Raw genomic sequence first — 15,925 nt, forward strand, 5'->3', positions numbered from 1 at the left:
CCCCCCCTCTCTCGTTGCCCGTGGTGCTGAATCAGAAAATCGCTGGTCTCGTTAGACTCGGAGTGTGTCTTCGTTTTAAAAGCATACAAGAACGACACGAATGCGAAAAAACGAAGGAAAAATAAAACTTTTACTTGCCCTCTCAGGCAGTGCTGTCATTTAACCTATATTGCCGATTGACTTAGCGACTTTATTAGTTTAGTTAACGACAGATTGTTCTATTCAGTGACCGGCGACATATTTAGCGGCGTGGCAGCAGTTGGCGAAATATGAGTGACTTGGAAGTTAAGATTAAGTTGCTTCGAAAATGGCTTTCGAGAACGCACTTTATTATTCAAAATAAATTTATTATATTCAAATTATATTTATTATTTGAAAAATAACGCTGATAGATTCTGACGGTACTTGAGCGACACGCACAAAAAACTGACCGAGATATAAGTGGACGGCCACACTGTCAATGATGCAAACAAAATAGGAAACCAGTTTAAGAACTTTTTCCACTCAGTTTCAGTCAGGAACATAATTCTGACAGGAATAATAATTCTCTTCCTATCGCACCTGTTGATTTCATAACTGTCGAAGGTATCTTTTCTTTGTAGCTGAATCTTAAAATAAAATCTTATGTCGCTCCAGACGGTATACCTAACGCATTTCTGTAGCGGTACGCTGAACCTAAAGCACACACCTTCACCCATCTTTGTCGTCTTTCGTTGAATAGTTCAGTTCTTCCCTATGATTGGCGCACGTAATTCCTGCTCCGAAGAAAGGTGGTCACCTGAATGTTGAAAACTAATGTCGATAACTTCCGGTCCCTGCAAACTTCCAGAACATATCATTACGCATTACATAATGTCTCTTCTAGAAGAAAACAATATTTTCACTCTCCGCCAGCATGGTTTTAGGAAAGGCCTGTCGGCTACCACTCATCTTGTCACCGCTATTCATGACTTCACAATAGCATTTGGTAAGGGCGGCCTAATAGATGCTATCTTCTTAGATTTTAGAAAAGCCTTCGACTGCATCTGCTATGGTAGACTACTCACGAAGCTTTCTAGCATTGGTCTACCCATCAATCTGATTAATTGGATCCGCTCCTACCTCACCAACCGGAACAGTTTGTCCAGGTCGAAGTTGCACCTCTGAAGTTCTGCCTGTAACCTCGGGAGTTGCCCAGGGTAGAATCCTTAACCCTGCCTTGTTTCTTATCTTCATTAATGACACCGTCTCATTAGTAGACACTTCCGCCATAAAATAAAAATCTTTTTGCATATGACTGCATTCTTTACAAGCCAATTAAAGTGGAAGGGACCACGAGTGCTTGTAGAACAACATAACGTCTCTCTCTGATTGGTGTAACGCCTGGCCGATGAAATTAAACATTAGAAAATCAGTCTTTATGCGAATTCCAAATAAGATTAGTCCATTTACATCTAAATATACGTTAAATAATAATTCCTTGATCGAAGTCGACAATTTTAAATACTTGGAAGTCAAGATTACCAATCGACTATCATAGGGTAACCATATTGACGATGTTTATTCATCTGTTTCCAGAAAAATGGGATTTCTTAGACACAAGCTAAAGAACACGTCATCCCAGATCAAACTTCTTGCATACAATACTTTTATTGGACCCCGTCTAGAGCACTCATGCGTGGCCTCGGAACCGTATTTAAAAAGATGTTTATAACCTAAAAAAATGGTACAAGAAAGAGCAGTAAGATTCATCCGTAACGTCTATCACAATCTTGATTCGCCTTCATAACTGGCGGCTAGTAACAACTTCCCACTTTTGGAACAACGCAGAGCTAACGCTAGGCTCAAGTTTCTTTTCTTGCTCCACACTCGGCAGTTTAATGTGAATTCTGGTAAATACCTTTCTCCCAATTTTTCCCGGCAGACCAGACGTCACAATCACGACCGGACACAATACTTCGCACAAAGTTTTTCAACACTCGTTTTCTCCGCGAACCATTAGCGAATGAAACGCACTGCCTTCAAATGTTTTTTTTTTTTTTTCAGAACGTGGCCTTCCACACTTCGAAAACACACGTACTATTTCGTGTAAACTTCACTGTTGATAACCCCATACTCTTGTCTACATCTGACAACTCACGAACTAACTTGTGTTTCCTTTTTCTTTGTGCGCATAAAAGTGATTCCACAAATTTGTGCAATTTTTGTCTGCAACGAATTTTTAGTGTTGTTCGTTAGTCTATATTTGTCTTTGAGTAGTAATGCTTACCACATTATGTTGTATAACTTCTTCAATTTCGTTCACTATGTTGATCGTTTGCCCGTTATGCTTGGTTTTCGGGCTGCAGTGTGTACTAAACAAATAAATAACATGTACAAGCAGGGGGCCGCAACAGGTTGTAGAGAGCGTTTGGTCTCCGACCACGATCAAGCGACGGTGGTGGTCACCAATCACAGAGCCCATAGGCTGCGAGTTATTCCATCAAAGGAAACAGGCTCCTCAGTGTGCTCACAATTTTTTTCTTTTCCATTATTTACTAAACCCATCAAAATGAGTCCTAATGCTGCGGGCGCTGCAGTACGTGTGCTATGTACGCTCACTATGTACGTTCGATTGGTGGTCGTTCGGAAGCCCATAGCTGGAAATTAAATAATGAAAACTTATCGCAATGCATATTGTGCCGAGACAGAATGCGGCAGGCGAATAGCAAGAAAGACAGACTGCAGAAAGGCGCACGCATCGTAGCCGCTGGGCTTGCTCACGCCAATCTGAACGCTTCCACACATCACGATTTTCGGGCAAATCAACACTGCAGGTGGATTAAGGGGTGGCAACGAAGCATTTGGCCTGTACATATATAGGTCACATAAGTATTATCGTCGCGTTAATATGAGCAAACGAACCCGCCGTGGTTGCTCAGTGGCTATGGTGTTGGGCTGCTGAGCACGAGGTCGCGGGATCGAATCCCGGCCACGGCGGCCGCATTTCGATGGGGGCGAAATGCGAAAACACCCGTGTGCTTAGATTTAGGTGCACGTTAAAGAACCCCAGGTGGTCAAAAATTTCCGGAGTCCTCCACTACGGCGTGCCTCATAATCAGAAAGTGGTTTTGGCACGTAAAACCCCAAATATTATTATTAATATGAGCAAACGCGTGTCATGGAGCTTAGTTGATCTTTCACGAGTGCCGTAGCCCAGAAAGTTTGCAGGCATAGCGTATCCCGAGTGCGTTTTCGTTCAATCAGGTTACCTGTTTATTTTTTTTTTTTGTCCTTCCTTTCTTCTTCTTTAAACTGTGCTGGATCTATAATCGGAGTCGCCGCAGTGGAGACATACCGCTTAACCTCGAGCGTCGTTGAACATAAAGCAGGCGCGTTCTCGCAGTCCCCACATGACTGCGGCAGCCTCCGCCAGCAATCCAGCCCGCGACCACCTTGTGCTCGGCAACCGCCGTAGCAGCAATTATGGAATCGTGATGAAATATACTCGTGACCCGCTGTGCTTAACCTAGGATCTCTAGATAACTAGCTTTACCTTTGTGAACAAATGTGCTCGCAACCCGCCGTGGTGACTTTGGCGTTTCACTGCTTATGTGCAAGGTCGCGGGATTGGATCCTGGCCGCATTTCGACGTGGGCGAAATGCAAAAACACCCGTGTGCCTTGCACTGGGTGCACGTTTAAGAACACCAAGTTACCAAATTTAATCCGGAGACCCCCACTACGGCATGCCTCATAATAACACCGTGGTTTTGGCACGTTAAACACGAGAATTTAATTTTCAATGTGTTCGCAGAACGCTGTTACCACAGTTAGCGTGCTCCGGGACCGGCAAGCACGATCGTTCCAACGTGCAACGCTTGAGAAGCGGTTGCAGCGCTACAATGCGGTTACAATGCGGTTACAAAGCGATTACAATGCTGCCGCGAGTCCTGCGGAATTCCAACTTTACCTTCGCTTTCTAGGCGCACTTAAATTGCAAATGGCATTGCGTTATGTGCATCTGCGAGGGCCACTTGCTGATGGGGCAGTTCTGTATTCTCGTTGGAGCTGCAGTACGCAATGTAGGCTCCACTAATGGGAAAGCAGCAGTGCGTGAAGTGTGGCGCCACACTCGCACACTGCCAAACGCAGGCACTATTTTCGGTAGACTTTCAACAAATATCGCCAACAAATTCATGGCTGCATATATTGGCGCTCGCAGTAAAAGATACAAAGGGAAGCGGTACGAAAGATGCTGCTTGTGATTGATATTCTAAGCTATACTGGCGCCTTGCCCGTGCTGGTTTCATCTTTCCAGAACGCTTCGTTCATTTGAACAATACGGTTCGCACGAGATTGCGAGAACGATCGACACAATTTCCGTAAAAGATTGCTGTATAAATCCGAGTGAACGCGATTAGCACGAACGCTACGATCACCGAACAAACACAATCAAGATAAACACGGGGATATACTTCCCCATTATACATTTGTGGACTAAAATTTTATCTCGACGACGTACGAAGTAAACACCGCAGTACATCGGGCAGGCTGACTGAACGCCTGCCTTTCGCACACAGCCGCTTGCTCCGCTGTACATCATCCGAAAACATGGAACTCAAATCACGTGGTACCCATTCGCTGTCCAATCCCTTCTGCAACAGGCAGCGCGACAACGAGCGTGTTCGAGCTTCTGGACCTCACGCTTGAGCATGAGCCGCTGCAAACGCGCGTACATTCAAAGTGCGCGTCAGAAATCGGCACTCACGGGGTTCGAGCAGGGGCCGCAAAATCCGGTACTCCCGGTCGAATATCCAGCGGCACCCTCGGAACTCGTAGTCGTAGCGGTAGTACTGCTCGAAGAAGTAGTCGAAGCACACCTCCCAGAGGCCAAGCCGGCGGAACTTGCGGATGCCTGGGTTCAGGCCGTCCGAGATGAGCCAGTAGGGCGTGCAGAAGGCCACCGTCACAAACACCACGGCCACCAGCGCGGCCGCACAGCCCGCGAGCGTGTACTGGGACCGAGCGTCGCGCAGCGACATGCTGTCCCGCGGCACGAACCACACAAGGCGCTGACGACGGTCACACGGACGACACCACGAAGTCGCGCAGACGTGTCTCGGCAACGAGCTAGCCGCCGCACTCGTAGCTTTCGCAGCTTTTTGCGCGCTCCGTCAAGCGACCGTTGAGGGAAAACTCGTCGCACGCCGCTGGCGCGAGGGAGAGAGCGCGGCTGCTGATCTCTCGCTGCCGCCCGGTTGCGGAGAAAGGGAAGCAAGAAGAAACAAGCCAACACAAGCGCGCCTCCTCCTCCTCCGGGCAAAACTTGCTGTGGTGTAGCGCGTTTGCTGCGGGCGGTCGTCGCCTGACCGAGTTTGAACGGGTCCACTTTGTTGTTGTACGCCCCGCTACGTTCCTTCTTCCGCGCGCACAAGCGGCGCTGTCACCAGCGGGATGTCCAGCTCGCACTCGAAGCGGGCGAGTAGCGTACGCTGCACGAGTGCTTCGCTGGTTGCGCCTCTGTTGCCCCACTATTTTTGGCGTCACATGCTGGCCAACTCGAGTCCGGTTTCTCCTTCTGAGCGGAAACAAGCCAGTGATGAATCCTCAACTTTTATTGCAGAAGAAGCAGCACGTGATACCCGGTCCCTGAACTTATTACGAGGATATCGTACTTGAGCCGGCCGAATGGGCAATACGGTTACATCGTATATTTCCTCGGTTGAGTAAGCAGTTGGTCGCTATTACTATAAAAATACGTTACAGCGCCCAAATGGGGTATAGAGTAAGGGGAGTGTGGGAGCGATGCATGAAATGTATACGTACCAACCATGACTGAAAACACCTGATGTAAAAAACGTAAATAATGTAAGCGCAGTATCACCAATTACGTAAACGAAAACAGCAAATAAACTAATAAAATACAGTTAGCATTAATAAAGGGAGCATACAATGCAGCTACCATAACACTGCAAACAAGCGTATATTCTAAACACACAAATAGACACCAAAAATAAAAATAAAAGAAATAAAAGTGACACTAACTGAAACGTTAGTGTCTCATTTCTTTTATCGAACGTGGGTTAGGCGCAATTGTATGGGTGCCATTCCCTTCTTCTGCATTGCGCGTAGAATGTTTTAAAAATGTTCTGATTTTGTGTAAGTGTGGCGGCTTTTTCAAGGCTTATTTTTATTTTCTATGTTTTATGTTCATTTTCCCACTTTTTAAAAAAAGTCGCAGTTTCGCACGAAAGGCGAAGCATCGATTGCGATAGCAAATTAGTGAACAGCTAGCAACAGGAAGTAAGGATAGCAGTTTTATCGGTCGTATATACTTGTAAACGTAGGCATACTAACTAAATTAACAAGCGTTGTGCCATGCGCGCACAGGTAGACATGAGCACAGCTCACTGAATGGCCGCGGAAACTCGCTATCAAAACGCTCCAGCGAGGAAACGCGGCAGCAGCAGCGAGCGAATCAACCTTTGTGCAGCCACTCGCATCAACGCGAACTAATTCGCGAAAACACAGCGAAGCGCGGACTCTCTACCCGTCGCAGATGACTTTCGAGATATAACAGCCCGGCAGGGCGCGCGTGGCCGCTCGGGCCACCCAGAGTAAAACGCGCCCCCCTCCCTCCCCTCCCATCGAAGCCTTGCGCGCGACGGAGGTAGAAACTTTCACTGCCAATAATAGGAATGGTGGGGGCAAAGCCCCCTACACGGCTCTTGACTGCTCCCTTGCTAGAGAATAGAGACTTTTAGCGACTAGGGAATAGAGACATTTTAGCGACTACTAGAGAACAGAGACTTTTAGAAAAAAAAGCCACTTTGATGGCCGTCCTTCCAGTGCACTTTGTACGACCTGTTGCTTTTGTAGTCTGAAATGCTTTGAGGGCTGAAATTTTTTATATCTCCGATGCTAAAGACTTCTCGCGCGTCGTCGTCGCGAAATCTGACCGACGCGTACATTGCAGCGCAAGCACAAGCACAAGTGACGAATACTCGCAAAGGCTAGAGCTACGGCTGCAAGACAACGCTACGCCATACACCGATACCGTCCAAGACCACGTGACCACGTTGTGTCATGGCAGCACGAACGTGGCCTAGCAACATGGCTAGCAATGGCTGTCGTCGGCTCGCGTTTTCTTTCCCCCGTGGCTTTAAAAATGAGAAAACGAGCAATATACCTCTTCTTACTTTGCTATTTTTTATTTCCTGCTTTGTTTACTATGCTTAAAAACGTTTTAGCATTAGGTGCAGGGAGACAGTATTGTGAGAAAGCAAAATCATGTGAAACATACAGCGTCACCACGCGATGACTCATCGTCAAATTTTTTTTTTTTTTGCCCCTACACGTTTTAGATTCTGTCTTTGTATGGGTGCTCTGTGATTCTCTACCGTAATTGCCGCAATTCTGTGTCTGTTATATTGGGTTCCCGTAGTAGTGGTCACGTTTTACGAGAGTCTTTGCTTGGTGGCGATCTCCGCGGCATTCCTCGCCTTCCGAACGTCCGTTTTTCTGCGAGCGATCGAAAATCAGGGCGTCGCCGGTAGCAGTGAACGTGAACCCGTAAAGGAAGCGCAAGTGCTATTTGGAGCCTGGAGCGAATTTCACGGTTCCACGACGCACTCTTTTTTATCAGCGTGTGCAGGTAAGCTCTAATCCCGGTACTAATTTGAGCTGCGAGCGATCTCCGACTGCGGAGCCAGCGAACTCACTTGGACGACAGCGTGCAGCCTGACTACAATTGTTTGCCGGCTGAAGTGGACGACGTCGCCGAAAACACAAGAAATGACGATCGCAGCCAGAGATCACCGCAACATATCGTCGATGACCGTGCAAGCGAAGAATCGACAGGGTCTGCAAATGTGGATGCGGGCAATGCAAGCAACTGCGCTGACACGGCGGACGGCGAGGACGACTTCATGAAATTGTTCTCAGGGGAACGTCTGCCAAATTGTGACCTGAGTGTTGCTGATGCAATGGTCATTGATTACATGGTTACATTGATGGCGTACTCAACGTCAGCAGGGCTCAACTGGAGCGAAATAGAAAAGCTAGTACACGTGGTGAACATTTTGTTGGGAGCCGAGGTGCTGCCTTCATGTCAATAGTTGTTGAGAAAGGCGTGGAAGAATTGGCAGAGGCAATTAGTGAAGCGCTACTACTTATGTACGACCTGCAGTACGCCTGCTGCCAATGCTGAAGGACAGTTTTGTTTGTTCAAACTGCAATGCCCGGAATTCGGCGCACAATTTTTATGCAGTTATGAATTTGCGGAAACAAATTGACGTTTTACTTTCGAGTAAGGTGGTGGCCGCGGCACTTCTCGACTCACTTGAGAAGAAGAATCTGCGTGAGGGTTCAAACAAAAATACAGTGCTCACTGACATCACAGACGGAGCACTGTATCGCAAACATATGGAGGGATGTGAGTGGAGCGACATCACTCTCACATTCAATACTGATGGTGCCAGAGTGTTTAACTGTAACAAAACTTCCTTGTGGCCCATTCAGTGTGTGATCAATGAGTTGCCGGTAGCATTGCACTAGACCAATGTTCTGCTTGAAGGCTTCTGGTTCGGCAAGGGGCACCCAGAAATGGCTAAGTTCCTGGACGTGTTTGTCAAGGAGGTCCTCGAGATGAGTACAGTGAAGTGGAAAATTAATGACAGAGAACTTGAATCAAGTGTCCAGGTGGTGTGCTGCTGGGTAGATGCACCTGCACGTGCAGCAGTCCTCATGCTAAACAATTCAACGGCTACTTCGGATGCAGCTTCTGTCTCCACAAAGTGACAAAGGGCAAAAGTGAGTTTTGCTATAAGTCTATTTTATGTCACGGTGCCATATGCTAATATATGTTACAATAACTCTTTTCATTTGTAGCTCTTATTTAAATAGTGATAAACGTTTTTTTGTTGCAATGCAAATATTTTTGACTGATGCAAACATTTGAATATTGCAGGATCTGTCAAGTACCCTGTTTTGAGCAGCAAAGAAGTGCCTGTCACACGTACCACTAGACAAGTGAAGGAGGATATGAAGTTAGCACTGTCTATTGGCGAACCATCTCTTGGGGTAAAGGGGTACACACCACTTGTCCAGCTGCCAAAGTTTGACTTGGTGTGGGTTATGTGCCCTGACTATATGCATTGTGTTTTGGAGGGTGTGGCGAAACAGATTACAGACATTTGGTTCAGTGCCGTGAATTCACCAGCATATATAGGAATGCCGTCCAAACGCCAAAGTGTGCTACCACGACTAGTCAGTTGAAAACCGCCCCAATTTTTTACTAGATTGCCGCGAACACTTGATGATCGGAGCATGTGGAAAGCCAGTGAGTGGAAATGGTGGCTGCTGTTTTATGCTGTGCCATGCCTTGACGGCATCTTGCCAACTGAGTACCATGACCACTTCTGCCTACTGGTAAATGGAATTTCCCTCCTCTTGAAAGATCAAATAACAAGAAATAACCTGAAGGTGGCTATGGACAACCTGGCCCGATTTGTGTACCAGGTGGAGCAGCTCTATGGGCAGGAAGTCATGAAATTTAATGTCTACTAACTGCTGCACCTTCCACAAAGCGTGCAGCAGCCGGTGCCATTATGGTCACATTCCACATTTATCTTCGAGTCTGGAAATGGTTCACTTCTTAACCTAGTCAGTGATGCAAATGGAGTGCCTCTACAAGTCTTGGAGCGCTTCACGATGAGCTTGCAGCTCCGTCAACTTTTGCAGACAATGAGTCTGTTGACAAAAGTTAAGGAATTGTGTGAAAAGATGACTAGTAGCAATGCAGAAGAGGGCCCACCAGAAAAACCACTTGGTAAGGGATGTCTTTTCTCGGTTGGAATTCATGAGGCAACTTTGTTTGTCAGTAAGCTTGGGCAGCATCCCAAAAATTTGGTTCAGCATGAAAGAGTCTCAGTGAGAGGACAGAGTTACTACGTGCAGAGCTACCAGCGGACAAAGAGAGCATGCAACTCTTACTTCAAGTCTGTGGGTGGCCTGTATTATGTACTTGATAGAGTGTTCATGCTGGAAGATGGCATGTGTTATTTGGCATGTGAAAGACTGAAGTGTCAAGTGCACAAGAAAGTATCACACTTGTACATTAGAACGGGAGTTGAAGAGACTGTGCTTTTACATACTAGCGAGGTGGAAACGATATGCGTGGGGACGAATGTGGGAAGTGCCCTCTATATTGCAGACATTCCGAATTTACATGGACGTGACTGAGTGAACGCCAGAAAGGTGAATGTACTGGTGGTGGTGTTTTGTAGTTTTGCAGTGAAGATGTTAGATGAACTATGAGGGCTTGAAAATGTGTGTAGTTTCATCTCCCTGGGGATCTAGATCATTCACTGAGTTGATATTGACAAATGTACTCATTTATTTTTTTGAGGTGACCGCTTTTCACTGTCTTAGCGCTGGAGGCGCCTGCATGTATCAGAAGTTTCTGAAATGTTACTGATGGTTGTGTCTGCTGTCTGTGTCAACGCAGTTTGTGTAACCTGATTGCATATACGACGCAAATTGTGTAGACCATTCAGGAAGACACGCGAGCACCAGCGATTACTCGGAACCTTCAATGACTCGTGTATAAAAGCTGATGCGCTTGACCGGCAGAGCAGATTTCTTCCGATCGCTAACTGTGTTCACCGCTATCATTGTGTTTTGAGTGTAGCCTGTTTTTCTGGGCACAGGTTAACCCAGTAAAGAGTTTCGCCGTTTACAGTTTTGCTACTGTGTTCGTGACTGTGACTACCATGTGGCAATATTTAAAGGCAACTAGGGTGGCATGTTAATGGTGATGTGTTGGCGACTTTTGAAGTGGATTGGTTAATTAAGCGATAAATGAAAATTGCTAAACCCTCATTTTCTGCCTATTTAGAACTGTTACGTGAAATGTGTAGAAAATTTTGACACTGACCTCGGAGGAAGCAAAAGTGACAGCAATTTTATATTTGTAGAGGGTAGGGGCCATGTTACAGGTAATGTGCGCCAAAACGTTGAGTGCATGTATAGGCTAACTATCAGCTTTAAAACTAATTACTGAAACTAATTCTCTCGCTATTTTCATGCATAATAGAGGCATTTTGCAGGTTTTCTGGTCTTGGTGAACTAACCAGACGCCCTGTTTACATTTAAAGAAAAGGTACTGGTTATGGGTGATGAATATTGTAAGGCAGATTGAAGACAGTCTTGCAAAATAGACGCTTCTCTTTAATTGCGGGCCAGAAGGAGACCGTGCAGCTTACGCGCTTCATCGTCTTTCATGGCGCGGACCGTTGCGCGCGCCGTTCTGTGGTGCAGGAGCGCCACATCATTGTGTCAAATGGCCCCCATGCAAAAAGCGACCGTTCCGGTCGCGTGAAAAAAATTCTTTCAGCGAAATAAGAAATGGAGCCCCTCAGGTGCATCTCGGCATTCACGTACGCGCATAATATGGTTTCATGCGCACTACATGAACAACTTCAGCGCGAGGACGACGACGGAGCCCACCGGCGTCAGAACGGCAGGGGACAACTTCGTAGGTCACGTCACTGAGTTGGCGTGTAACCTAGTAGGGACCAAAATACTGGCGGATTAACTTGTCCGAGAGTCAACGGCGACGAATGACCGTCCAGACCCACACGCAGGCGCCGGTATTGTAATGGACGTCGCGTCGACCCCGGTTGTATCGAAGGGTGTCCATATGCTGTTGACTCCGGATACGATGTCGAGCAAGCTGGCTTGCCTCTTCGGCTCTTTGTACGAACTCTTCCACATGTTCGCTGGTCGGGCTATTATCAGCCAGGGGTAGCATGTCATCAATTGTTGACGTGACGTGACGCCCGTGTACAAGTTCGAACGGCGTAAACTGTGTAGTCTCCTGTACAGCAGTGTTATACGCAAAGGTCACATAGGGTAAAATCTCGCCCCACGTTTTGTGCTCTACGTCGACACACATGGAGAGCATATCAGCCAGCGTTCTGTTCAGACGTTCAGTTAATCCATTGGTTTGAGGGTGATACGCAGTGCTCTTACGGTGATAGCTATGCATCAGCTGGAGAACGTCTTGCATAGGTTCCGCTGTAAATGCTGTACCGCGGTCGGTGATGAGAACAGACGATGCACCATGTCGTAGGATGATGTGGCGTACAAAGAACTTGGCCGCTTCATACGAATTTGCTTGCGGAATAGCTTCGGTTTCGGCTTACCGGGTTAAATAGTCGGTAGTGACGACTATCCATCTGTTACGCGAAGAAGTTACTGGGAATGGCGCAAGTAGATCCATTCCTATTTGTTGGAACGGTGCTTGAGGAGGGTCCGCAGGCTGGAGAAAGCCAGCCGGTTTAATTGGTGGTTTCTTGCGGCGCTGACAATCGCGGCAGGTCTTCACGTACCGTTGCACAGAAGAATAAAGCCGGGGCCTGTAATAATTATGTCATATCCTTGCTAATCTCTTGGCGAATCCCAGGTGTCCCGCGTATGGCTCATCATGGCAGGCTTGCAAAATGTCTTGCGCAGCGCCGACAGCACGACAAGGAGGTACGTATTGGGACCGCTTCCACAGTTTTTCCTGTAAAGGACAGTGTTGTGCAAGTAGTACGATTATAAGCCGCGCGCGAGCGAGTGGAGTAAAACACCTTCAGCTCCTTGAAGGTGCTCGATCAGCGGCAGCAGCTCAGGGTCAGCGCACTGGTGCTCAGCCATCTTTATGGCGTCGATAACGGCGACAAATGGCAAGTCATGGTCAGGGTCCGATGCCATTGTAGGGAGAGGTGCGCGTGACAAACAGTCAGCGTCGCTGTGCTTCCTTCCAGATCGGCAGACAACTGTAATGTTGTACTTTTGTAAGCGCAGGCTCCAACGGGATATTCTGCCTGAAGGATCCTTGAGGTTGGCAAGCCAGCACAAGGCGTGGTGATCGCTGACAGCCTTAAAGGGTCTACCGTACAAGTAGGGTCGGAATTTACTAATTGCCCACACAACCGCTAAGCATTAGTTTTCAGTGGTTGAGTAGTTTTTCTCAGCCTTGGTGAGACTGCGGCTTGCATTAGCAATGGTGCGTTCCGCACCAGCTTGCCACTGCTGGTGCGCCGAGCTTGCCAATGCGCCGAGACCCGCATTGCTGGCGTCAGTATGAATTTCAGTGTCAGCGTCTACGTCGAAATGAGCAAGTATTCGGGCCTCTTGCAAACGCTTGCGCAATTCATTGAACGACAGCTGCTGCTCGTCCGCCTAAATGAAAGGCACATCGTCGCGTGTAACCCGTGTCAGAGGCTCATCAATTCTCGAGAATTCCTCGACGAAGCGCCTATAACATGCGCACAAACCAAGGAGGCGTTGGATAGCCTTCTTGTCTGTGGGTGGTGAAAACTCGGCGACGGCAGCTAACCTGTCGGGGTCTGGTCGGACGCCTTGAGGACCAATGACATGGCCAAGAAATTTGAGCTCTTGGAACCCGAAGTAGCATTTTCCAGGCTTGATGGTGAGGCCGGCAGTACGGATCGCAGCGAGGACACTCGAGTCGTGTGAGATGTTCGTCAAACGTGCTCGAGAACATGACGACGTCGTCCAAGTATACGAGGCTAGTTTGCCATTTGAGTTCAGCAAGCACGGTATCCATCATCCTGTGAAAGGTGGCAGGTGCGGAACAGAGACTGAAGGGGAGAGCTTTGAACTCGTAAAGCCCGTCAGGTGTCACAAACGCTGTTTTTCACGATCCTGTTCATCAACTTCGATTTGCCAATACCCTGATTTAAGATCCAACGAAGAAAAAACTTGGCGTGTTGTAGACGATCCAATGCGTCGTCGATGCGTGGCAATGGATAAACATCACGCTTGGTGGCACGGTTCAACTTTCTGTAATCTACACAGAAGCGTAGTGTGTTGTCTTTCTTTCTGACTAACACTACAGGGGAGGCCCACGGTCTTGTGGATGGCTGGTTCACGTCGTCTTGGAGCATCTCTTTCACCTGATGCTTGATCGCTTCTCTTTCCACTGGAGACCCTCTGCAAGGATGCTGACGAACAGGATGTGCAGGCTCGTCCGTAATAATGCGACGCTTTGTGATGGACATGCGCGGCACTTTGGATGACGTTGAAAAACAGTCGGCAAATTCATTCACGAGACTCAGTAGACGGCCTTTCTGATGGTCTGGCAGAGCGGCGTTAACGTGAATCTGTTCTTTTAGGCAAAGTTGAAAGTGTGTGGGTTAATGGCGGCCTTTGCACTAAATTCTTCCAGTGCACCTGAGTATTGTAAGTGTGTTTCACGAATGTTCAATTTAGCCTGCTCTCCTTAGAGAACTATAACAGCCATACAAATTAAATTTGTTGAAAATGGGGAGAATAGTTACGGCTCATATCCAGGCTAACTTAAATGTTTGTGAGTGAAGCATCTTGCTAAAAAGTGAAGAAAGCGCTCGAATGCACTGTTTACAGGCAATGTTTGAAAGTGAAGTCGTAGGCGGCCAATATTTTATGGTGTGTGGCTTAATTACTGGCAACTGAAATCTTTAATGCAACTACTCAAAAGAAACAGCTTCATTGAAAATTGGGCCCTAATTGTGCCAGGTTGCATAAGTCAGCTGTCCGTCAATTGGAAGTTGAGTGGATCAAGTACAAACATCTTCAAAATAAATAACTAGCAGTAGCCTGGAAGCATTAGAAGGATGCCCCGCTGTTTGTAACTGTGCATTAAAATGATACTAGACAAGTTAGAATGACATTTATAGAACACAAATATGAACAGTAGGGAGAGTGTGAAATTGCCAAACTTTAGCTAGAAATGCATTCACAGCTAGAGGAATGGCTAAAGTAGCAGGCTTGTGAAGTATGCACTGCCATGCTCTAAATAACTTTGTTATCCATATGTTGTCTCTGTCTACTACAGTAATGCTGGTTGTGGAATTCTAGAAACATGCACAGGTGTTCTGCTCTCCGGGTTTCGTGCGGCGCAAAGCCTTTTATTATCACCCGAAGTCCAGACATAGCGCCAAAACCGCCACACCGAACTTTCTCCCGTATCAACCACAGCAACGCCATAGCATGACTTAACAGCCGTACTTCATCAATGCTAACCTCATTCTTTCCTCAAGCAATAACCCTTTGGAACAATCTACCTGATACCATAGCCTCATGCACTGACCGCGAACTATTCCGGGAAAAATTAATCAGCCATATTCCATAGTACGTACGTAGCTAATGTGTTTCATGCTCTCGCAGTGTGGAAATCTGCTGTTGTATTTTTATGCTGTTGTATCTCTGCACTTTCGTGCTGTAATTTTTTTTGAGTTTTCTATTTTTGTATCTGCTGTTACACTTGTACCTCTGTACTTCACTGTAGTGAGACTGTACCTCTGTAGCCGTGTCATATGTTCCTCTACGCCTCCCCCCCCTCTTATGTAATGCCCTCGGGCCTTTAAGGTGGAAACAAATGAAATGAAAACCTCCCCACAAATGAAATTACCAAGCACCAGCACTGTGAAATAGTGTGAGATTTGTGCATCAAGGTGCCAACTATACATTGTTGTAGCAGAACCAGTTTACATTCCAGTGGCGCTGGTGGGCTATGTTTTGTTCTTGTTCACCCTCTCATGATGACGAATCAGATAGTGGCCTGACGAAAATGGTTGTGAATGTTGTGTGTAAAGTTTACTCCCCTTCTCTCTTTCGGGTGTGAACGCTGACATGACCAGCTAGACCATTGTGTACTCTGTTCACATCACCACCTTTGCTGTATATAAAATAAATCTCACTTACTGCACATGATGCTGCTCAATGAAGGTGGCACTAGCAACTAGATTTTCGTCGTTCTCATGTCTCATCATATAAACTTAAGATATTTTTGTCTTTTATTAAGGTTCAAGGAGATAACTGTTAATTACAAGTTCCCACAACACTTTCTCATTTATCTTTTTTTTTCAATGTGTATGTAAGCTTCACATTTAAAATAAATGTTTGTTGGAAAC

General features: G+C 46.7%; 2 protein-coding genes across 2 annotated transcripts in view; one reads left to right on the plus strand and one right to left on the minus strand.

Annotated features, from left to right (window-relative positions):
- LOC142580108 (uncharacterized) overlaps positions 1–5,180 on the minus strand; it is a 79,952-nt gene extending 74,772 nt beyond the window's left edge. Inside the window, exon 1 of the mRNA XM_075690909.1 lies at positions 4,729–5,180. Coding sequence (XP_075547024.1) covers positions 4,729–5,002 — 274 coding nt within the window. The 5' untranslated portion in view covers positions 5,003–5,180. The remainder of the gene's footprint in view (positions 1–4,728) is intronic.
- The window catches only part of LOC142578517 (uncharacterized), a 729,695-nt gene that overhangs the window by 502,715 nt on the left and 211,055 nt on the right, over positions 1–15,925 (plus strand). The window lies entirely within an intron of this gene.

This window comes from Dermacentor variabilis, chromosome 4 (assembly GCF_050947875.1).
Source record: "Dermacentor variabilis isolate Ectoservices chromosome 4, ASM5094787v1, whole genome shotgun sequence".
Taxonomy (NCBI): Eukaryota; Metazoa; Arthropoda; class Arachnida; order Ixodida; family Ixodidae; genus Dermacentor; species Dermacentor variabilis.